Here is a 25418-nt window from a genome sequence, read left to right on the forward strand (position 1 = left end):
ATAAGAGACTGTCTGCCCTTTGATTCAGCCATAGCACTGCTGGGTTTGTACCCCAAAGAGATAATGGGGGGAAAGACTGGAGGATATTCTCTAATGGAACAGCACATGTTGAGCCTGGAGTCCATATGGCCCCTTGCTGATACGGGGACACATATGGATCGCCAGCTGAGCAGGAGGAAACATGACAGAGTAAATAAGCACTTTAAGAAATGTAAAGGTACTTTGATCCCATGAGTTCTGCTAGGAAAAAGAAAGGAGATTCCAAAACATATTTTCTCCTTCTTTATTGGTTCTCCCCTTGGACTCAGGGACAAAGCTGGAGATGCCTCAGGCTGAGTTGATCCCCAGAGCTTCTCCCTGGGTGAGGATGGGGGCTGATGTAACAGAAAAAGCAGTTGAAGAGCCAGTGATGCTTAAATACTCCCCTCCTGCTATCATTGCCCAAGACATAGGCATACAAAATAGGTCTTGGCATTCCAGGGTATCGCTTCAGTTGCTGGACAGCTGCCTATTAGAATAAGACTCAAGGAGGTAATACACTCATGTTAGTATTAGGTACTTTTAGCTGCCCCTCAGACTTGGGACTTGAACTCATGTTCAGAGTAATGCTGCCCAACATTCACAGAAAGTTGTCCCACATGATTCCTGTCCTCCTGATAATGCTCACACAGCTGTCATCTGTGCACAAGGCAGAGAAGTCTCCTTGTTTCCCAAAAATCACTCCCAGCCTTTCCAGAGATGGGGACCTGGTGATTGGGAACTTTCTCCCCCTGTATTCCATTGAAGTCAGCAGCGTCAGAGGAGCAGAAATGTTTCAAAGTCATCCTGACAAGGGCTGTAGAGATCACAAGTAAGTGCCTTTCTAACTCTAACTCATAAATGGTCTTTTTCACTGTGATGATTACAAAAGGTCCTGAGAGAAGGAGTGCCAGGCTGCTGCTCCCAACATTGCTCTGGGATTCCTAGCAGCTCTAGCTTTATGACTCCACTGCTTGGCACAGGCCTTTGTTTGATCTAATAAGACTATATGGAAAACCTTTGGTAAACCTCAAAGGACCACATTAACCTCTGTTCATCTCAGTTTCCTTCTGTTCAAATAGAGGTAATATCAATTACCTCCAAGGCTTTTGCGTGGCTTAAATAAGACATTATGAGCAAAATGTTTAATAAATTAAATAAATATTAGCAATTATTATTGGTATTATTATTATTATTAGCATCTATGAGCCACTGTTTTTCCTCTGTTAAGTAAGGGTTTGAGGGAGAATCTGCTGTCATGCTTAGGTGTCATAGAGCACTGACAATTCTGTCATGGTCCCATTTCAAGATTTACTCTGACTTTGTTGTAATTGGAAAGTATATCAGGTAAGACTGAAAATGTGTAGAAATGCAAAACTAAGAGAGAAATAGACCAGCATCTTGAATGAGCAACAATGTTTGGCTAAATCCTTCAATGGGGAAATTCTTGCCCCAGTCTTGTAATGGTGAAACAGCTTGGCACTCATAGAATTAACAGGTTTACTTGACCAGGAAAGTGGAGGTGAATAAGAGAGGAAACTGGTGTCAAAATGGACCAAAGGAGACTTGACTTCCACTTATGAGTCACTGCATCTTCATGGTAGTATCTGCCTTTATGTCCTTTATCCGTCATCCATTGTTCATTTAGGGTTTTCCCTCTGAGCTCTGTTTTATACCCAGTCAACTGTTTTATACCATTCTTTATGGACATGAGAATTATTAGCCTGGACAATCAAATAATCAACAAGTGTTCCCTCAGCACCTTATTGTGTTCCAGGAACTGCTCTAGGAACAGTTGAATATATAAGACCCCCCCAAATAATCCTGACTCACCTTGAGTTTACATTTTAGTGAAGGAGTCACATATAAAAAAATATATATATATATATACACCTTAAATATAATGTTTACAAATGTCACTGTTCAGTTTTTTTCAATCATGTTAAAGGAGAAGAAATGTCTAATTACCCCAAAAAGAAATGTTGTAAAAAGAATATAGAGGGCTTTAAAAGCAATAGCTTATTATTTGTTATTGTAATACTGATCTTTCTAATAAGTAAACATCGTACATTTTAAAAACACCTACAAATACTGTGAACTCCCTGTGATCTGTAGGTTCAAATACAAAATCCTCTGTGTGCCATTCAAAGCCCTCATAACCTTCTCTCCATACTTTCTAGTTTTCCTACACTTTGCATCTCCCATGGCCTCTAAGATGACCAATGACAGTGATCTTGCTATTCTTCAAACAAGACACTACATCTCTTGATTATGGGCATTCCATTGCTCTAATTCTCTCTCCCTTTGCTTCACATAATTGCTTCTCTGGTTTTCTTAAAGTCCAAGCTAAAATTTTACCACCTCTAAGAAGCTTCTCTCTATCCTGCCCCCTTACATGTTTGTACCTTTCTGCTGTTGATTCTCTCCAGTATTATTGCATATAGCTTTCTTATACAAAACAGTTTGCTTGTTTTCCCCCTCATTTGACTGTAAACTCCTTGTAATTAGGAAACATAATTAGCCTTTCTTTGTTTCTCTATGGCCCTACCACAGTACCTGACAAATAAGTGTTATGGGTTACTTCTTACTGTGACAAGTAAATGTAATAAAGGTAAACTGAGGAATATATTCTGAGTAAAATACGTTTATGAAAAATGATGGGTATAAGTATTAACAAAGTAAGTGAGACTGGCATTTAAGTAAATCCAGTGACCAGTGAAAAATAGAGTATCTTTTTTTTTTTGACAAATGGGCATATGGGATATGGATTGTGTACTTTTGAAACATTACAATTAGCTGAAGTGGTTTCACAGGCAAAATGTTAAATCAGACCACTTTCTGACAAATAATATTGTTTGATGAAACTCACCTACCTCTTCTCATCTTTGTTAAAGGAATGGAAAGCCCAGTTTTCTTGTTCCCTTGAGGGCAATCAAAATTTATATTAATTTTAGGACAGATACCATGTCTTTTGAGGGGTTCCACTAAGATATTCCAGTTGAGGTTAACAGAAAACAAGCAGATGTGCCAGGGGTGAATTTCAAGTGTGATGACAACATTCTCTTTCAACCACATCTTTTAACTGTAACAGTTAAATTAGTTTCTCTACTAAAAGTATTATATGTTTAGAGGTTTATTAAAGATTATTAGAAATCAAGGATAAAGAAATACAAAATAAGAAGGCACGTGCCTAGAGCACTGGCCCATTCACTATTCACTTACTACATCTTTAGAGCCAAGTGTGCTTAGAAGCAGAAGCAGAGAGCCAGTCAGTTTAAATACAAATTTTGTTCTTGGCCCAGGTGGGGATTCAGGTGATATTAAAGGGAATTCTGGAAACTGCCAAGGACTTCTGGGGATTGAAATCTGGGGTTCAAATCTCCATTTTTACATTCCCCTTTTGATCCTTATTGGGAAAAGTTTCACCAAAAAGGATCATGAAAACATAATCAACTTAAAGATTTCAATAATTTGAGGATAAGAGGAAAAAAGAACAAAAGCACTAATTGTTAGACACATTGACAAAAAGCCAGTTAGGGGGAAGTCCCCTTTCACATGAAAGTATAGATACAAATAAATGTTCAATCAATCACACCCAAAGTTCATTCTTGATCTTCTCGTGCAGATTGTGGTCTGGAGGCATCTTCATGGTGTCTTCTCCAAACAGTTCAATTTCTGGATTCAGAGAGGCAGCATGTTTCTTAATCTAAAATTCTTCTCAAAAGGAATTTAATCTTTGCAATTTAAAATAATAATATTTTTACACCACCCCCCTTGAAGAGGGTGATTTAAAAACACAGGGATCATTTAGGGATGCATGGTTGAGTTATGAGGTATATGAATCAATTGGCAAGAAAAATTAAAAAGACGTCAGAAAAATCCAAATAAAAAAGATAATTTCTGGATTAAAAATATAGACTGTCAAAGTCTTATGTGTAAAAATTCTAAATAAAGGAAAAATAAATCTATAACAGGTCCTTGAATCAGGGACCAATTAAAATGATATAAGCAAATAAGCATTTACCCAGTCAGTAGCCAGGACTAAAGAAAGTTTGCCATACTATGAAAGACAGAAAAGGGACTCGATTATAGGATCCAGGTTAGGAGCCAAGTTTGGGATACTCATCTGTAAGTATTTTCACAAAGAGTGTGGATACTAGGAAGGTCTATGTCTTAACGTATGTTAAGCATCACAACCTTGAGTCTTCACACTAGGTTCAAATCCTTTGTATTGGCTTAGAAGTATATCAGTCCTTCCTGGATTGGTTTCTTTGTTGACCCGTATGTTCTTTTGGCATAATTCAGGTTTAGCTTTGCTTCTTTGGCCCTGTGAAATGGCTCTTTTGTTCTGGAATCTTGTCCTGTAATATCTTGTCCTGGAATCAGACAGAATCATTAAGCAAAGTCCCATAATTTTGTTTAAACAATTAGTGGCATCATGTTTACATACATTTTTACTCAAACTTTTGGGTTATGCATTGACATTAGGGCAAATAGATGTTAAACTTGTATTAGTGCAAAATCAAAAAAGTTAAAGAAAATCTTCTCAATGCTGGTGACATGTGCTTCAAATACAAAACAGAGAGAAAAATAAAAAACTGAAATAGTATATTTCACATGCAAGAAAAATATAATAAAAGAGTTTTATAAATAAAAATATATCCTATAATCATTGACACACTGTGTCAGCTAAGAAAATATAGAATACAAGGCTTTCTCACCAAAAATGAGATCCATTTCCTCTTCATATCTGGCCATGATCCACCGTGAGTACAAGCAAATGAATTTTACAAGGTAACAGTTTTTTTTCTTCTAAAGGACAGTAGTACAAATATGTAGGTATCAATATCCCCAAAATTCTCAATAGTCCAGTTAATTACAATAGCAAACAAACCCACTTATCATGTTTCACATAAGTTGCTGTATGGCATTTTAAAAAGCCTATGAACTGATGGATAGTTTCACAATTTTTGCAAACACAGAAAATCTTTCAACCTTGGTAAACATATTTTTAAACAAAGTAAAACTTATTTTGGGTTTTTGAACATTAAGAATTCTAGATATCATTCTGGTGAAATGGTAAAGTGAGCTGAAGAGTTATAAATGAGAGATGCTCCTCTTTTGGGGAGCCATCCAGGCGTGTTATATACCCTGGGATTAACTTCCTAGCTTCTGTTCACACTTTTATAAATGTGGGAGGTGGGGGTTATATTTGTATTTTACTTCAGCTCCTAAAATGGACCTTACCTCCTGTTAGGGGCAGGCAAAAAGATCAGAGATTGTTAAGAAAAATTCTAAAAATCATGTCTAAAGAACCCTTAAAATCAATTTGAGATATTTAGCTCATTAAATTTTTCCAAAGGTTGTTATACAATTGTAGCAATTTTCTTATGGAGTCCATCTATCCTCCATGTGACAATTTACAAAGTCAAAAATAGAAAAGCTGTTTTTATATGGGCTTACTCAATAATATTTGTTCAGTATAGTTATAGGGGAAAAGCAACAGAATATAACAGTAGTTAAAACCTAGTACATGCAAATGATTCAGTGTAACAGAATAGTATTGAATGCATTAATATATGAACTTAAAATCCCAAAATTAAATCTTAAACAAAACAATCAGCAAAATGCAATAAAATAGAGATTTTTATAAAACATTGGAGTCTGGAAAGCCTTAAAAATATAACCTACAATCTCTTTAAAGTTCCTTGGGTTTTTGTTTTTTAAATTATCCATTTAGATGGGGATTGTGATTTTTATATTTTCTCCATCTGTCAGAAGGCATAAAATTGATAAGAGGTAGGCAATGGGGGTTAAATGACCTGCCCAGGGCCACCCCACCAGGAAGTGTCTGAGGCCAGATTTTAACCCAGGACCTCCTGTCTCTAGGCCTGGCTCTCAATCCACTGAGCTCATGAGTTACCTCTGCATAGTGACGGTGGGTTTTTGGAATCTCAAATTTTGCCAAAGAGTTACAGGGAACTGAATTTTCCCCCTGAATGTCAGGTGAAATAAATAAAAGTATCAGTGCACTCAAAAGATATCCTCTTAAAGCAGTCATGCTTGTAAGTTCCTATTTGGAAAAGTCTCTTCCTTCTCCTCTTTCTCACTCCCTGTTCCCCCTGCCCCTTGCCATGTGGAGGCTAATCATAGCCTAAGGAAAAATCACCCCCATTTTTACCAGCTGGTTTTTTATCCTGAAGAAATTGGGTCTGCTACTAGCAGCCTGGGTCCTGGGTCCTGGGCCTGGGCCTGGGGTGATGAGCCATCTGGGTGGTAGGCCAGAATTGCTGGGGCCGTGGATCAGATGGGCCAGGTGAGAAAGAGAGAGACCAGGAGCCGGGAGCTGGGAAGCAGGCAGGCAGGAGCGAGATGAGTCAAGAGGCTTGCTAAAAAGTCTTGGAGAAACATGTCTTAGAAATCATTATCTAGGCTATCTGTTTTTTTTTTTAATTGAGAGTTTTTTTCCCATTTGGTCGCTGTCTTTCTCTCTCTCTCCTCTATTTTCCCCTTATCCATAACTATTGTAGTTTTCTTCTTAGAGGGTAAAATTTTGTATATACCTCAGTTAGAAAATTTTGGGGTGCTGGTCCCCCAATCATCATCAGGAGGGATTGTGATTTCAATATTTCCTCCATCTTGCTTGGTCTAGCACACGCACACTACACGGGGATGTACTATCTAATGACAAATCAGAAACATCTAACTTCCCCCCTTGGGCTGTCCTAAGCCAAGCTTGAGGTACCATTGGCACATGTGAGACGCAGGAAGTGAGGTAGGGAACAGCCTCTGAAGTTCTCATCATTTCCTGTGGAGAAGGCTAGATGCCAGTTCTATCCTGGAGCTTGAGCTTGGAGGATCCCCGCAGATAGCTTCTCTTCAGATTGGTCACGTGAGTGATGAGGACTGACTCTCTTCTCTGCCTTGCATCTCCAAGGCCTTAACTCCCTCTTTGGCTCAGCCTGAGCCAGATTGGTTCTCAGTTAAACTCCTTTCCTTCTCTCCCTCTTTCCTTCTCTCCCTCCCTCTCCCTCTAATGATTTCTTTCTCCTGTTGTAATTAAATCACCATAAAACTCCATTCTGGCTTGAGTGTTTCATTTAGGATTTTATAAGTGAAATCCTTGGTGACCTATAATTAATACAACCAGTCTTTAATCCTAAATAAAATCTAACAAAACTAACTTGTTGGGAAATATATTCTTGAGCAAGACTCTAGAACACAGAAAAGTAGCTTGACAAAATGAGGGATTGAGTCAATTTCATTATTAAAATGTAATCACACATGTGATATGGAAATCACATTAAAAGATTGATATATATTAATTTAAGGTCACCAAGGAATTCAGCTATGTAATTCCTAAATGAAAACTCAAGTCAGCAGTCAACCTTTTATGGAGTTTTTAATTACTAACAGGAGGAAGAAAGGTATGAGAGAGAGAGAGAGAGAGAGAGAGAGAGAGAGAGAGAGAGAGAGAGAGAGAAAGAGAGAGAGAGAGAGAAAGAAGAGAGAGAGAGAGAGAAAGAGAGAGAGAGAGAGAGAGAGAGAGAGAGAGAGAGAGAGAGAGAGAGAGAGAGAGAGAGAGAGAGAGAGGAGAGAAGGGAATAGGGCTTAAATACCCACTCTGCTTAGGTTGGGCCAAAGGCTCAAGGCCTTGAATAGCCGAGGCAAAGAAGAGATCAGTCCCTATCACGTGACAAAAATGGAGAAACAGTCTCAGGGCCTCCACTCACAAGCACCAGGCTCCAACTCCCACACTCTCCCTCCACACAGGACTTCCCAGCCTCCTCAGCTCTCCTCTACCTCACTTCCTGTGTCTCACCTGTGCCAATGGTGGCTCTAGCTTAACCCAGGACCACCCAGAGGTCTGTCCCCTTTGCACATGTCTGTTGAAGGTCATATTCTCAAATAATTAAATCTTGAGCTTTGCTGCAGCCCTTTATAAATCCTGTTACCTTGAGTAGGGTGGAGATTGTAGTTTCCAAGACCTGATTCTGTTATTCCAAGTATCTCTATTGTTATTGATCAGGAAATAGCCAAATCCCATCCTCTAAAGAATGGTTTGAACAGGGTTGAGTAGTTTTGAAACTCACACACACAGAGGTAAAATTAATATTTATCTTTTCACATTCCCCCTCTGATTCAATAAGACACATTATTTGCTCAAAGAATCACATCACTAGCTGATAGGCCAATTAGGAAGTGAATCCAGGATTCTTCCCTTATCAGAATAAAATCATCAGTATAAAAAGCTGAAGTCACTAATCATTTCAATAAGGATCGTTAATAATTTGGCTTAGATAGGATCCCCTGGTAGGAATAGTGAGAAATGGGAAAGAGAGATCAGATTCTAGAATACTAGAAGAGGGGAGGGTGGAGTTAAGATGGCAGATTATTAGCAATTAAAGTCTAAACCATTCTGACCGTCCTTCCAAACCAATCATTATAAACCACATTAAAATGACAGGACACAAAAACAAACAGCAAAGGGGCAGCTGGGTAGCTTAGTGGATTGAGAGTCAGACCTAGAGATGGGAGGTCCTAGGTTCAAATCTGACCTTTGACTCTTCCCAACTGTGTGACCCTGGGCAAGTCACTTGACCCCCATTGCCTAGCCCTTACCACTCTTCTGCCTTGGAACCAATACACAGTATTGATTCCAAGACAGAAGGTAAGGGTTTAAAAAAACAGCAATAAGATGTTATGGGGCTCTCCCACTGAACACAACTTGAAAGTTAAGCAAAGAGAATTGATTTTCATGGGATAAGGGGGAACTGGAAGAAACTGCACACAGAGGAGTGTTTACCAATAACACACACACACACACACACACACATACATATACTGCACAGGATTCCACAATAAAGGATAGACCAACTGCAGGATCCTGGGACACATGCTATACCAGCAAAAGAGCATTTCAGACTCACTCCTTGAAGTCCCAGGCCTTGATACCAGTCCACACTGATGCCCAGAAGTCCATAGCACTGGGATCTTTTTAGCCTGCCCTGATGTAGTACAGACATAGCCCCAGGGAAGAATAGCTCACAATGAAGAAGCCAGCAGCAGAGACAGATTCAGCAAGTGGCTTTCAGAATTCCCAGTCCATGAGCAAAAAAAATACTGTGAAAATAAAAAACAAACAAAACATTCAACATTCAAAATTTTCTACAGAAATGGTCAACAAACCAAGAACCCATGGGAGATGGGGAGATGCAAGTAGCCACATGCAAAACTACAAAAAAATGGGAATTTGTCTCAAGCTCTGAAAGAACTTAAAGGGAATTTAAAAATCAAATGAGACAAGTCAAAGAAAAATAGGGAAAAATGAAAGTAATGCAAAAAGAAAATAAGTTTAAACAGTAAAATAAGCAAACTTGAAAAAGAGGCACAAAAATCAAATGAAGAAGAGTTTTTTTAAACAACAAAATTGACCTACTGGGAAAGAGAGAAATCGACAAATCCATTATGAAACAAGCCTTAAAGAGATAGCTATGGGGGCAGCTTGGTATCTCAGTAGAGATAGAGTCAGATCTAGAGATGGGGGACCCTAGGTTCCAATCTGGCCTGACATTTGTTAGCTGTGTGACCCTGGGCAAGTCACTCAACACCAGTTGCCTAGCCCTTACCCAACTTCTGCCTTGAAACCAATACATAGTATTAATTTTGACAGAAGATAAGAGTTTCAAAATACTGAGGCAATTGTGCATGGGGGATGAATGAAAAGGAAAGATGAACATTCAATCTCTTAATTAGTAACCCATTTCCAATATCCTTTTCATTAATTTTTTGATGTATCATACTAAACACCTTACTATCACATCCTCTCTGTATACTTCTTCTAACTATTATGAAAATGATGATTATTTTTAAGAGTTACAAATGCCATTTTTCCTTTGGGGATATAAGTCATTTAACCTTATTGAAGCCCTTAAATTTTATTCTCTTTCTTATTTACCTTTGTATGCTTCTTTTGAATTTTGTATTTGGGCATCAAATTTTCTGTTTAAGCCTGGCTTTTTCTTCAGGAATGCTTGGAAATCTTCCGTTTTATTAAATGACCATATACTTTCCCCTGGAAGAATATAATCAGTTTTTCTGGGGAGTTGATTCTTGGTTGTAAACCTAGTTTCCTTGTCTTCTAGAATATAATATTCCAAACCTTCTGGTCCTTCAATGTGCAGGCTGCTGTATAATCCTGTATAATCCTGACTGGGGCTCCATGGTATCTGAATTGTTTCTTTCTAGCTGCTTATCATATTTTCTCCTTGATCTTAGAGCTCTTGAGCTTATTTATAACATTCCTTGGAGTTGTCATTTGGGGATTTAATGCAGGAGGTGATCTGTGGATTCCTTCAATCTCTATTTTACCCTCTTGATCAAGACTATCAGGGCAGTTTTCTTGGATAATTTCCTGTATTATGATATCTAGATATTTTATCATGACTTTTAGGTAGTCCAATAATTCTTAAATTGTGTCTGCTAGAGTTATTTTTGAAGTCAGTTGTTTTTTCAGTGAAATATTTCATATTTTCTTCTAATTTTTCATTCTTTTGATTTCATTTTATTGTTTCTTGATTTCTTGTGAAGTCATTAGCTTCTATTTGCTCAATTCTAAATTTTAAAGACTGAATTTCTTCCATGACCCTTTGATCCTTCTTTTCCATTTGGTCCATTCTTCTTTTCAAGTTATTATTTTTTATTTTACTTTTTTTGCCTCATTTTCCAGTTTGTCAATTCTGGCTTTTAAGAAACTTTTTCTTCCTTTGAGGCATGAGCCTCCTTTTCCAGATGACCTGTTTTGCTTTTTAAACTCTTGATTATTTTTCCCCATTTTTCTTATATGTGTTATTTTGGTTTTTAAATAACTTTTTGAGCTGTTCAGAGAAGTCCAATTCTCAATTTTTTAAAGTTTTGCTTGAATTTCCTTAGATCCAGTCATCCTCTGTTGGTTCTGTTCTTTGGTCTTTATCCCCTTAGAAACTTCCATTTGCTACCTTCTTTTTTCTGTTGTTTACTAATTTTCTCTCTTTTTCCCCTTGGGGATTTAAAGCTAGGTCCTCTGCTGGTTTACTGGATTAGGTCCTTTGAGCTAGTCTGCCCTGTGTGTGAATCTGCAATCTTCTCTCTCCTCTGATGGTATACTGGATTAGGCCAGTTGAGCTAATCTGCCCTGACCAAATATTAACCATAGTCAGTCTTGGAGGTTAAATGTGCCCAATCAGGTGACCCCCCTCCTTTTCTCCCTGTCTGCTGCTGTCAGAGCCTGGGACCTCCAGTGGTGCATGTGAGACAAACTTTTGTGGTTGCATCTCCTGCCCCAGGATCTCAAAGTCAGCCCACATCTAATCACAGGTTTTAAGATTGTAAGTTGGGGGTGGAGGGTTTGGCTAGTCCAGTCCTGTTTCGGGTTCTGACCTATATGATGGAAGTCGATTATCTCTGCCTACCTTTCAAGTTTTATTCAGCAGGAGAGTCCAGTGGCTGCATATCGTTTTTGGGTTTGAACTTCTGTCTTTCTGAAGCACTTTTTAAAGCTTGGTATGGAAGGAGAGTCAGATAGGTTTAGGCTTTTGCTTCTCCTAAGCCACCATCCTGACTCCACCATGCCTCCAATATCCTTTTCAATAGCACATAACATCTTAGGGCTCAGGTTCTCCTGCAGTCATCTGGCATCTGAAAAAATTTCCTCTTGATATAATCAGATGATTTCTGAAAATTTCACCACTTGGGTCTTCTGGAATGGACCTGTTCTCAGAGAATCTCTGAAGGGAAAGACATCTTTGGTTCAAGTTACTTGTAAAGATTCTTAGATTTTCTGCTAAGATCTTTCTCAAAAGAGATCTCACTGCAATTTAGTACCACCATTTGCATTTTGTATCTCCAATAGCCAAGTCATATTGTGAACATCAGTTCAAACCTTATGGTTCTAGTCATAATACCAACAAAGCTATAGGAAAAGCATCAAATTAGGAACTCAGAATTCACCTGAAACCAGAAGACTTCAATTTTTGCACGACCTTTGATAGTCCAATCTTTATCTACACCCTCTGCTTGACATTGCAAACAATAGCCTAAAGACAGAATCTGAAAAAAAAAAAAAACCCATGGGTATGTGAATTGAAAAATAAGACCTTTTGTTTAAAGGTTTAATATTTTAAAAAGCAGACATGTAGGCTAAAGTTAATATAACTTTTCTAAATTGGTGTTCACTCAGTCCTTTCTACTTAACACTGACATTCATTATTTTATTCTTCGCCTTGGTTGCGAGCTCCTTAGATAGAAAAACTTCAGTTTTGCTACTTATTTCTGCTCCAGGGTGCAAGATACTTCATTGTTCAATAATTTTTTAGTCATGCCTGACCTTCTGTGTTCCCATTGTAAAGATTAAAATTTAGGGGAGACTGAGGCAGGTAGAAATTAGTTTCTCTCTGCAAGGAGTATTATATTTTTTAGAAGTTTATTAAAGGCTAAAGATTAAAGAAAATACAGAATAAGAAAAAAACACGTGCCTAGGCCAGAGGCCTAGACAAGATAACCTCCCATTATGAAAGAGCTGCTTCTGCTCCAAAACGGAAGTCCAAAAAGAAGAGAGAGCCCCCGCCTACGGGGAAGACCCTTTAAATAAAATTCTGTTCTAGTCCCAGGTGAGAATTCCGTGAGATTAGAGGGCATTCTGGGAGCTAGCAAGGACTCCTGGGGAATGGAGTCCAGAGTTCAAATCTCAATTTTACACCATTCAGAGTTTTCTTGGTGGAGATACTAGAGGGATTTGCCATTTCCTTTTCCATTCCAGATGAGGAAACTGAGTTAAACAGAATTAAATGATTTGCATAGGATCACATATCTAGAAAGTCTGTAAGTCTGAGGAAGAATTTGAATTCAGGAAGAATGATCTTTCTGATTCCAAGTTGAGCACTCTATTTTGCCATCTACCTGTCCACCATAATGTAAGTGAGCTGGGAATAAATAAACTATAATATAATGAAATTGTACAAAAAAGTACAATAAAGGAATCAGTGCCACAGAGGAAACTATGGTCAGTTAGTTAACAAGCATTCATTAAGCACTTACTATCTGACAAGCATTGTGCTAAATCCTGGGAACACAAAAAAGAAAATCTTGCTCCCACCCCTGAAGGATTTCACATTCTAATGAGGGAAACAATTTGGAAATAACAACATATGTTTTATATGCAATCTCAGAAGGAAGGAAAAAGCAGTCAGAGAGATGAGGAAAGACTTCCCGTAGAAGACTGCATTTGAGCTGCCTCTTGTTAACTCACCTGAAATGAGTTCTTTGAAATCTCAGACTCTCAGGTTTGAACTTCATGGGGATAGACGTGTCTTTTTTCTGTAATGCCTTCCTTCCCTTATCATACCTTTCTAGGACTCTTTCAGAAACCTCTTCATTGGTCTCTGTAATTCAATTATATACAATTTATTCTATACATACTTTGAGTTTGTAGTTAATTAAATACTGTCTCCCACATTAAACTGTGAGTTCTTGAGAGCAGGCATTATCTTTGGCCTTTCTTTCCATTTCCTGTGCTTATCAAAGTGCCTGGAATATACTTGGGACTTTATAACTGTTCATTTACTGACTTACCCATGCCTACTTAAATGCCAAAGTATTTTTTTTTTCTAAAGCACAAGATTGACCATGTCACCCTACTCAAAATCTTCAGTGGCTTTGTAATTGTTTCTAGCAAAAAAACATAAACATATCTCAGAAATAAGAATCTCTTCAAATTTGAGTCCTTCTCATCTTTCCTATATTCTTGCATGCTACCCTTTCCATGTGTACTCTATGATTCCGCAATACAGACTTAGTCAATATTCTTCACCATCTTCCATTTCCATGTCTTGTTATTGGTTGTTCTCCATGCCTAGACTGATCTCTATCTTCATACCCATTTCTTAGAATAGCTGGTTCCTTCAAGATGAAGATCAAAAGATGCCTTCCAGAAAGAGGATTCTCCTAATTCTCCAGCTTATCCCCACTTCTGTTAGTGCCATCGTCGCTAAGATCCATCTCTTCTGAACATGTCTTCTATGTACATATTTATGTATATGTTGCCTTTTCGATTAGAAGGGAAACTATTGAAAGCAAAGAATGTTCCTTTTCTTTGTATCCCCAGCATTCTGAATAGTATTTGGCACAGATTAGTATATGTGCTGCCAAAGCAAATACCCTGTCTCATATTAAATGCTTCATAAATGCATGTTGATTGATTCTAATTGATCATCTTTGAATATTTTGTTCTTGGTTTCTTACTTTCTATCCCTCAGGTGGCTGCACAAAAATTACCAGCAGGTCCTGGCCCTGGTATTTGCTGTGGAAGAGATCAACAGGGACTCCAATCTGTTACCAAATATTTCTTCTCTGGGATTTCACCTCTACAATGCCTACCACAGTGATGAGAGAACCTTGGAGAGCTCCCTGCAGTGGCTGTCTGGGCAGGGCCAGCTCGTCCCTAACTACAGCTGCTGGGAGAAGAAGCCTGTGGCAGTCATTGGAGGAGCCACATCAGCTCTGACTGTCCAAATGGGGACACTGTTCAATCTCTACAAAGTTCCACAGGTGGGAAATACCGAATCTACCATCTTCTCTGCTTTTCTTGGAAGTGGAGTTGTCCTTCAGTGATGACCAGTCAATGGACTGATGATTGAATTCAATAGCATAATATGAAGTCAAATAATAATTTGGCATAAAGATGGGCTAGGGAAAATTCTCTATAACACTACACCAGACCCTGAAAATCACACATGTCAAGAAGTTTTCCCAAGGTCAAGCAGATCCTTGGCAGCAAACCTAAGATGAGATCCCAAATCCTGAATTTGCAGTTCAGCACATGGTTCAATATCCCCACCCCTCTGTCCCATAGCCCAGTGGAAGCACTTACTCACTCCCCTGAGCAGAGTGCCCAGGCCACTCCTCTGCCTTTCACCCTGCCCTTTCTTGGGTAAGGGGGAGGCTGGCACTCAGTCTTTGGTTGGGCATTGCGGAGAGTTGAGGGGTTAAATGACCCCCAAACTCTCCCTCCTCTCCTCCTGAAGAGGTCAGGAAGAGGACACAGTTGCAGAGAATAGAACAACATAACATTGATAAAAGTATGAAGGCAGGGATAAATTCCTGGCTCCAGATTTGAGGCTCTGGTCAAAATTGCTTTTTGTTAACTGTTTGAGTTAGTTTGGTTACCTAATGAACTAACTCAGTTCCCATAGTAAGAATGGATATATACATTTACTTCTGGCTCAGCCAGAGTCAGATGCCTGAGGGATGAGACACAAACTTGATATAGGAGAATCATGATGGAATAAATCAGGACTGTTAGAAGCCTGCTATTGTGTTTTCTTCATTATTTCCCACCCTGGTTTCTGATTCAAGACCCCTACAAATAAAAGTAGATCTAAACAATTGAAAAAAACATCAATTGCTCATGGGTAGGATGAGGTAATAGAATAAAAATGACAATCATACCTAAACTCATTCATTTTTTCCATGTCATACCCTTCAAACAACCAAAAAAATTTTCATAGAAATAGAAAAAATCATAACAAAGTTTATTTGGAAGAACAAAAAATTGAGAATATCAAGGGAACTAATGAAAAAAAAAGTGAAGGATGAAGGTCTAGCAGTACCAGATCTTAAACTGTACTATAAAGCAGATATCATAAAAGTAATATGGTATTGGCTAAGAGATAGAAGGATATCTCAATGGAATAGACTTGAGGTAAATGACCTCAGCAAGATAGTGTTCAATAAACACAAAGATCCTAGCTTTGGGGAAAAGAAATGACTATTTAACAAAAAGTGCTAGAAAAATTGGAAAAAAGTATGTGAGAGATTAGATTTAGATCAACATCTCAAACCCTATACCAAGATAAATTCAGACTGGGTAAATGACTTAAATATAAAGAGAGTAATTATAAGTAAATTAGGTGAACGTAGAATAGTATACTTGTCACATCTATGGGAAAGGAAGAAATTTAAGACCAAACAAGAGATAGAGAACATTACAAAATGTCAAATGAGTGGTTTTGATTATGTTAAATTAAAAACAAACAATGCAACCAAAATTAGAAGGAAACAAACTGTAAAAACAATTTTATAACAAAAGTCTCTGACAAAGGTTTGATTTCTAAAACACATAAAGAACAAAGTCAAATTTACAAAAAATCAAGCCATTCTCCAATTGGCAAATGGTCAAGGGATAAGAATAATCAATTTTCACATGAAGAAATAAAAACTATCAATAAGTACATGAAAAAGTGTTCTAAATCCCCCCTAATTAAATAAATACAAGTCAAAACAACTCTGACCTGCCACCTCATACCTAGCAGATTGGCCAATATGACAGCAAAGGAAAATAATAAATGTTGGTGGGGATGTGGCAAAAATGTGACTAATGCATTGCTGATGAAGTTGTGAATTAATCCAACCATCTGGAAGGTAATTTTGAATTATGCCCAAAGGACTTTAAAGAATGCATAACCATTGATCCATCTATACCATTACTGGGTTTATACCCCAAAGAGATAATAAGGAAAAATACTTGTACTAAGTATTAATTGTCATGCTTTTTATAGTAGCACAAAAATTATAAAATGAGGGTGTGTCCAACAAGTAGGGAATGATTGAACAAATTGTGGTATCCGATGGTGATGCAATATGATTGCACTGTAAAGAATGATGAACTGGAGGATTTCTATGTTAACTGGAAAAACCTCCATGAGCTGATGCAGAGTGAAATGAGCAGAACCAGGAGAACATTGTACTCAGAAACTGATGCATTGTGGGATAATCGAATGTGATGGACTTTTCTACTAGTAGCAATGCAATGATTCAGGACAACCCCAAGGGTCATGTGAGAAAGAATGCTATCCACATCAAGAGAAAGAACCATGGAAGTAGAAATGGAGAGGAAAATATATTTGATTGATTACATGGTTTGATGGATATATGGCTGAGGTTTTGGCTTTAGAAGAACAGTATTAAAATATGAGTTTTATGGAAATAGGTTTTGAATAATGATATATGTATAATTCAGTGGAATTACTTGTCAGCTCTGAGAGTAGGGAGGGAAAAGGTAAGGGAAAGAACATGAATCTTGTAACCATGGAAATATATTCTGAATAAAAATTAAAAAATAAAAAACATTGTAAATAAAATCAGGTAATTCTTAAATCTGACAACTTTTATTTTAACACAAGAAAGTTTAAGGATAGTTTGTCCTTTTTAAAATTTGCTCAATAATACCAAAAATGCAAATGCTAAAATTCCCCATGTTTCTTTCACATCCAGATCAGCTATGGGCATTTTGATTCCATCTTGAGTGACAAGACCCAGTTTCCTTATCTCTACCAGCTGGCCAACAAAGACTCCTCCCTACACAGGGGTGTGGTGCAATTAATGGTACATTTTGAATGGACATGGGTAGGTCTCATAACTACAGATGATATGAGAGGGGAGGAATTCCTTTGGAAATTAAGAGGGGACATGGTCAAGCATGGCATCTGTCTAGCATTCACAGAAAAGATTGCAGTCAGTGAAAGAAGATATGGAGAATCTCAGGATATGTTCTTGACACGTATCATAGAATCATCTGTCAGAGTCATCATCATTCATATTGACACAGATTCACTCACAATCTTTAGATATTCACAGCCTCTTCATGTCTACATATGGAAGGTCTGGATCACCACATCTCATTGGGACATCACCATGAGACCCTACTTGAGGGATGGCTACAATTTCCATGGAGCTCTTTCATTTTCACACATTACAAATGAGATTCCTGGCTTCAAGTCCTTTCTCAGGACAGTAAAGCCTGCCAAATACCCAGAGGATATTTTACTTAAGGAGTTTTGGTCTTCAGCATTCAAAGACGAAGAGAAATCTGAAAAGCGGGAACAGACAGAATGTTCACCAAATGCCTCTTTGGAAGCTCTACCTCTGTATACCTTTGACATGACCATGTCTAGTCTGAGTTACACCATTTATAATGCTGTATATGCTGTAGCCTGGGCCCTCCATGAAATGCTCCTAGTGACATCAGAGGAAGAATCTATAAGAGATGGAGAAAGCCGAGCTCCTCAGCCATGGCAGGTAACATTAAGTGCCTTCTATGTGCCAGTTACAGTGGTAGCTACTAGAGATATACCAGTGCATCAAGGTACTGTCATTACATCAATGTAGAAACTTACCCCAAAAGGGAGTTTGCAACTTACCAAAAATATATAGTTTTAGAATTTCCCAAGAGATGACCCAGTATGGCTCAGGACATACAAGATGTCTGCATCCAATATAGAAGTAAATGAACCTCTCTAAATATTAATTTATCAATGTTAACAAAATTGTCTGATTTTTCAATCTGTTCCCAAAACTCATAATTCACCTGAAACCAGAAGGCTTAAGTTTTTGCATGACCTCTGATAGTCCAATCCTTATCTAAACCCTCTGCTTGACATTGCAAACAGTAGCCTAAAGAAAGAATCTGTAAAAAAAATCCATGAGTATGTGAAAATCAGATTGATCAGTTTAAGACAATTCCATTCAAGGGTTGTTGAACAGTTCCATTAGCATGGATGACTTTATTATTAGGCCTTCTGTCAGCAGCATCCACTTCCATTAAAAAAGATTACACACTTATGAATCTCCATGCCCACCCTCTGTCAGAAACAAGAGCACATACCTACATAGAGATGTTCACACTTTATTCATGAGTCAAATTTTCTCCATTATATCTGATGGATGAACTAACTCTAGAAGTGAGGATAGGTCAGGCCTGGGTGTGAGAACTTTGTGACGTTTTAACTGGCTAGAGGGATGTTCTGAACATTATATGAAGGAATGAGTAGATCTTCCTTGCTCAGATTTTAATTCATATCATTTAAGAAACAGATCATTTAGCAAACATTTATAGAGCAGGTACTACTGTAAATAAAAATCATTGTCCTTGATGCTGAACATTTGAAAGTATCCCCTTTGAATATAGAATCTATTTTACCAAGGTGTCTTGAAGAATCGAGGATATTTCTTATCCCATCAAACAAAAGCACGTATGTCCTGCTTTGGTTAAAATCCTTGTCCTTGGGCACCTGGAAGTGACTGATATTTCTCTTCCCTTTCAGCTCCACTCCTTTCTGAAGAAAACCCAGTTTAACAACAGTGCTGGTCACCAGCTGTCTTTAGATGACACAGGAAGTTCTGAGGCTCAATATGACATTATGAACTTTTTGTTCTTTCCTAATGAAACTGAAGCCCTGGTGAAAGTGGGGCAGTTTATCTCCAATGTTCCCCCTGGCCAAGGTTTCACTGTTCATAAGGAGATCATAGTATGGAGCTGGATGGATTCAGAGGTCTGAGACAATTTCATTGTTTATTTGCAGCTTCCAGACATGAAAATACATCTCAAATGTTAAACTACTATATAAATGTTAGTTAATCTTACTAATTCATGCAGAGGCTTCTTTTTTAAAAATCCTTACCTTCCATCTTGGTATCAATACTCTGTGTTGTTTCCAAGGCAGAAGAGTGGTAAGGGCTAGGCAATGTGGGTTAAGTGACTTGCCCTAGGTCACACAGCTGGGAAGTGTCTGAGGCCAGATTTGAACCTAGGACCTCCTGTCTCTAGGCCTGGCTCTGAATCCACTGAGCAACCCAGCTGCCCCCTAGAGCCATATTTTGATAGAGAAAAATCTTCCTCTGCTCCCTCTCTCCATTTCTGTCCTAGAAAATTCAGGATGAAATAATAGGTAACAAGACATGTCGATACTTCCACATTGTGGAATATTTCATATGCTGCATTATGACAAAGTATCCATTAACTTGACTTCACCTAAAGCAAAATCATTCTGAAGTTCTTCATAATGAAACCAAACAATGGGTTATCTTTTATTAAATTTAAATTATTCATTTTATAAAATTAGTTGCATTTTTGAAAATCCAAAATTAATTTTGCATCCCAAATTATAGTTACCAATTTAGTGTGAAATATACTCTTTACTTTCCATTGAAAATGTAACTGCACATCTTTCAACCCTCTATGGGTTACCTCTTAGACAAATTACATATGAATGTTTAGGTCTGTGGTCCGCATTGCTTTCACAAATAAGAGTTGTTTCAATGAACAAGATTACATGTAGAATTAGAGAATATATCTGAGAGGGACTTTTGAGGCCTAATAAACTCCTATTTGTAATGGTTAATGGAATAGATGAGGATTTAAGATGTACAGGGAATAAGGAAGGATTTGTAAGAGGGAATAGAGAAGTTGACAGGAACAGAGGGAATATGGATGCTGTTGAGGTAAAAGGAGAGAGATACTCCCTTCTGAGAGGCTATCTTCCAAAAATGGGATTCCCAAGAAATGGGCTAACTCTGATAGCCTGAGGGGATGTCTTCTCTATTGATTGATGTTGAAGATACCTCAGGACAGGTAAGCATGGACCCTCCTGAGGGACAATCCTACCTCAGACCAAGGTTGCCCATCAGGGGTCTAATAAGGAGCCTTCATGGTTGAAAGGCTATCCTTAGGTTCTGCTCCATGTTACCCCAAAATGATAGTTCTCTTATCTGACTATGGGTTATTTAAATAAAGATGAATTTCATAACAAGTTTGGATTGGGGAGGTATCAGGGAAGAAGGAAGAGGGGTTCCCTATACTTTTCCCAAACTGAGTTTGCTTCTCTCAGCTTTTGAGCCAAGGCCAGACCTTTCAGGCTGGTAGAGGGTTTCTTTTATTCTTGTCTATATTAATCTATGCTAACTATCTTGAGTTCAAAGTCTTCAACAGTAGACAGCAAGAGGAAGAAAAGGTTTTAGCCTTTGGAGATGGTTGGGCCTGTTTCTTCAGGCTAGCACCCTAAAGATTGTCCTTAAAGTTCAAAACTCTCCCCTTAAATCCCTTTGTCCAGTGACATGATTACAGGAATCCAGGTAGAGCACACAGTTGTGAAATATGCAGGAATAGAGGTACTTCTATCCAGAGACAGGGAGAGAGCTCTCCTTCCAGTTCAAGTGCCAGGAAAGAGAGTGCGACCTCAAGAGCAACTGTCACTCTCCAAGTTGCCCCTCCCCCACCAACTGTCATCACTGTTCATCAATTTCACTTCAACATTTCAACTGCTGTCTCCACCTCAGTTGCATAAATTCCAAAGCTTCATTCAGTTTTCCTTTCCACATATTCCATATGAATCTAAAATCCAGGGCAGAGGAGCAGCTAAGCAGGGTTTTTTTTCATTGTTTATTACTTTTATTTGATCATTTAATTTAGAATATATTTCCATGGTTACATAATTCATGTTCTTTCCCTCCTCTTCTCCCAGCCAATTCCCATACGCAATGAGCAATTCCACTGGGTTTTATATGTGTCATTGATCAAGACCTATTTCCATAATATTAATATTTGCATTAGGGTGATCGCTTAGACTCTTCATCCCCAATCATATCCCCATTGACCCATATGATAAAGAAATTCTTTGTATTCTGTGTTTCTACTTCCACAGTTCTTTCTCTGGATGTGATACCATTCTTTCTCATAAGTCCCTCTGAATTGTCCTGGATTATTGCATTTTTGCTATTAGAGAAGTCCATTACATTCTATTGTGCCACAGTATATCTGTCTCTGTATAAGAAGTTCTTCTCGTTCTGCTCCTTTCACTCTGCACCAATTCTTGGAGGTCATTCCAGTTTAAATGGAATTCCTCCAGTTCATTATTCCTTTCAGCACAATAGTATTCTATCACAAACAGATACCACAATTTGTTCAGCCATTCCCCCATTGAAGGGTATCCCCTCATTTTCCAGTTTTTTTGCCACCACAACGCGCGTGGTTATAAATATTTTTGTTTAAATGTATTTTCCCTTATTATCTTTTTAGGGTATAAACCCAGCAGAGGTATGGCTGGATAAAAAGGCAGGCAGTCTTTTAAATCCCTTTGCGCATTGTTCCAAATTGTCTTCAAGAATGGTTGGATCAATTCACAACTCTACCAGCAATGCATTAGTATCCTAATTTTGCCACATCCCCTCCAACATCTATTACTTTCCTTCCAGCAAAAGTTACATAGCTCTTGAGGGGAAGAAAAATTAGATCTCTTGAATATAGGTCTATTGCACATTCCATTAATGTTCTCCTTGGTTTATGGACTAGAGAGAAGTCTTATAGTCATTCTATAAAAATAAGTTTTCTTTGACAATCTCCAAAATAATATCATAAGTTCTAAGAAAATAATCTACTTTACCCTCTGTTGGTACGACCCAGACACTTCTAGTACTTTTTTTCCCCTCTTATCTCTCTTCAGGTTCCCCTTGCTGTGTGCACTGATGGCTGTGGCCCTGGATTCAGGAAAACTCCACTGGAGGGAGAGCCCAGCTGCTGCTTTGACTGTTCTCCATGCCCAGAGGGAGAGGTTTCCAAACAAAGGAGTAAATATTTGCAATGCCCTACCTTACCAAACACACTTAAAACAACCCAGTGGTCTTGGGCCCTTGGTGTCACATACAATTCATGGGAATAGTACTGATAACATAACGAGGAATGCAGCACAGAAGGGGACTGATTTGGTTTTCTTTCTATGGGGATATCATGTCCTTGGTCTCTTTAATGTATTGAACACCACGGCATGGGATGACTATCTGCTGGATAAATATATAGGATCATAGATCTGGAGCTAGAAGAAACCCCAGGCATCATCTAGTTCAGTGATGGCAAACCTATGGCACAGGTAAAAAAGACGGCACACAGAGTGCTTTCTGTGGGCACATGGCCACCTCCAGTTCATTACTAGAAGGGCAGTGGGACTTGGTTGGAGCTTCTCCAGTACCCCCCTCCACTGAGCCTGATCATTATTTTACATCACCCACCCCTCTGCCCAACAGCCCAATGGGAGCACCCAGGAGGTAAGGTGAGCAGCTCACAAGCAGCAGAGCTGAAGGGGAACAGAGTGTTCAGGCCACTCTCCTCTCCATCTGTATCCTGGCTGAAATCATTCCTCATTTCACCCATCCATCCACCTAGTAGCCTATTAGGATCACTTCCTCCTTCCCCTAAATATGTGTAGGGGGAAGGGCATGCCTGGCACTTGGTTGGGAGGGAGGGGCATGGAATCGGGTCTTTGGGGTGGGGCAGGCACAGCACTCAGTCTGGGAGGTGGGGTGGACTGGAGATGGGGCCTGGGACTCTGTCTATAAAAGGTTCAACATCATTGATCTAGTTCAGCTCCTTCACTTAAACAGTCAAGGACCTGAGAACTAATGAGTTTAAGTGTCTCTTCCTCAGTCTCAATATAAATCTCAATTCAGGTCCTCAGAGCCAAATCATGTTTTTTTTCCCCCACTGTATTATGGTATTGTGGAAAGAGCACTGGACCTGGAGTTAGGAAAACTTTAATTTCCACTTCATTTATTTAAAAGCTGTGGGAAACTCTATGTTATATAACTTTTTATAGTTCTCAGTTTCTCCTTCTTTGTAAAATGATAGAATTAGATCAGATGTTCTAAAAGGTCCTTCTAACTTGACTCCTATGATCTTTGAAAGGCAAGGTGGTTCAGTAAACAGAACAGTAATTCTTTTGGTAGCTCTTTTTGTAATGGCAAAAATTGGAAACTAAGGGATTGTCAACCATTTGGGAAATAGATGTGTTAAAGGGATTTTCCTAATCTCTCCCTAAGTAGATCAGAACTGACAGATTCAGTGAGACAATGAACCAGAGATGAAGATTCCATTCCCAAAGAGACCAAGACCTGAGGAGAGGAAGTATGCTGCTCTCTGACAGGAAGTTAGGAGGGGACAGTTGGTGAGTGAGGGGGAAAAGAAGCAGCCAATTATAGATGAGGGTCTTTTGCCTCTGGGATCTCTAGATAAGAGGAGGTCTGCCTCTGAGGCAAGGATCTGCTGGCAGTTGGCTACTGACAGTTGGGCTGCTATAGAAAACTGATTAAAGGAATGAGTGGTGGCTGTCTATTATTTTAGGGAGTTAGGGAGTTAGTGAATAATTTATGGTTAGTGTAATATAGATTAGACCTGGTGTGCCAGGCAGAAGAACCTGTCCTGGGAAGACAATTAGAAAGAGTTTTAGGAATTTTAGGTATATTTAGGAGGTATAAGTTTAATAATCTCTTTCCTCTTTTCTATATTTCTATCTCTACTTCTTTCTTAAACCAAACAAAGGCTCTGTTTAACTGCTCTTCTCACTTGTTAAACTCCTTAATTTAACACTTCCAAACTGGGCAATCAAGTAGGAGTTTGATAAACTTGTTCCTCACTTTTTACTACACTATCCCTACTTTTTAAGAATACATAGGCAAAAAGTAGAAGTGCAGGGAATTTTTATAGGCAATTCAATATGGTTCTAGAAATTATGACACACATAGGAAGAGGTTCTAGCCTTTCTCAAACAACTCTTGCTCCCAGGAAGCATTGATGAGCTGGCACAGCTCCAAGTTTCTGATTTTTTCTCAGGTTGTTATCAATTTTGAGAATATATTTTTCTGATAGGATTACTTCAAATATACCAAATTTACAAAAAAAATATGTAGTTCCCTCTAAGAAGAAGGAATAATGGAAAGATAACTTAATTGAGACTCAATTTGCATAGCTTGAGATTTGATTTGCATATCTTGAAGATTATATCTCTCAAATGGCCCAAATTATTGTTCAACTTACTGAAACTACCTCTCACTCTAATCAGCATTTCTCTACTACTGTTGCTACTTCCTCCACCAACTCCATGGCAGCTCCAGCAGAAACCCAACAGAAAGAAACAACAAGAAATAATCAAGATACACACCTCTTCCCCTTAAGAGAAGTATCAACCTTTAATCCTCAAGAAGACGTACTTACCATAACACATAAAATATTTATCCCTCAGGATATGGAGGGATTTAAGCAGAGCACCCCTCCTTTTGAGGATGATCCCATAGCTGATATCAAAAGACTACAAAGCATATGTCAACAGTTTGATCCAACCTGGATTGATTTTGAACATTTGTTAGAGGAGTTGTTAACAAAATGGCAGAAACATAAGGATATCTCACATATTAATGAGGCTTCCAGAAGAGGAGCAGTTCACTGACTGCTAAAAGACCCCAAATGATATTTTAACAATGAAGTTGATTACACTAGATTGTGTCAGGCTAAGGAGTCAATACTCCAAGGCATGAGGGTATGTTCTGACACACCGGGTAGCTGGACAAAGTTTGACAAACTCAGATGAAAGAAATTGATGAAAATTCTTCCCAGTTCATGGATAGATTTATAGAACTGGCAGGAAGATATGTAGACCTAGATTTGACCAGAGAAAGGGATGTTAGACAATTGAGAAGTCACCTAACTTGCCGAAAATGGACCTTCATGAATTAAGGAGAATGGCCATATGATGTGTAAAATGGGC

At 38.4% G+C, this 25418-nt stretch overlaps 1 protein-coding gene across 1 annotated transcript in view; it reads left to right on the forward strand.

Annotated features, from left to right (window-relative positions):
- Positions 1–638: 638 nt before the first annotated feature.
- The window catches only part of VN2R539 (vomeronasal 2 receptor 539), a 30047-nt gene continuing 5267 nt past the window's right edge, over positions 639–25418 (forward strand). Inside the window, exons 1-5 of the mRNA NM_001099542.1 lie at positions 639–850; positions 14310–14601; positions 17326–18129; positions 19155–19382; positions 22329–22452. Of these exons, the coding sequence (NP_001093012.1) occupies positions 639–850; positions 14310–14601; positions 17326–18129; positions 19155–19382; positions 22329–22452 (1660 nt within the window). The remainder of the gene's footprint in view (positions 851–14309; positions 14602–17325; positions 18130–19154; positions 19383–22328; positions 22453–25418) is intronic.

The sequence above is a fragment of the Monodelphis domestica genome, chromosome 3 (assembly GCF_027887165.1).
Source record: "Monodelphis domestica isolate mMonDom1 chromosome 3, mMonDom1.pri, whole genome shotgun sequence".
Taxonomy (NCBI): Eukaryota; Metazoa; Chordata; class Mammalia; order Didelphimorphia; family Didelphidae; genus Monodelphis; species Monodelphis domestica.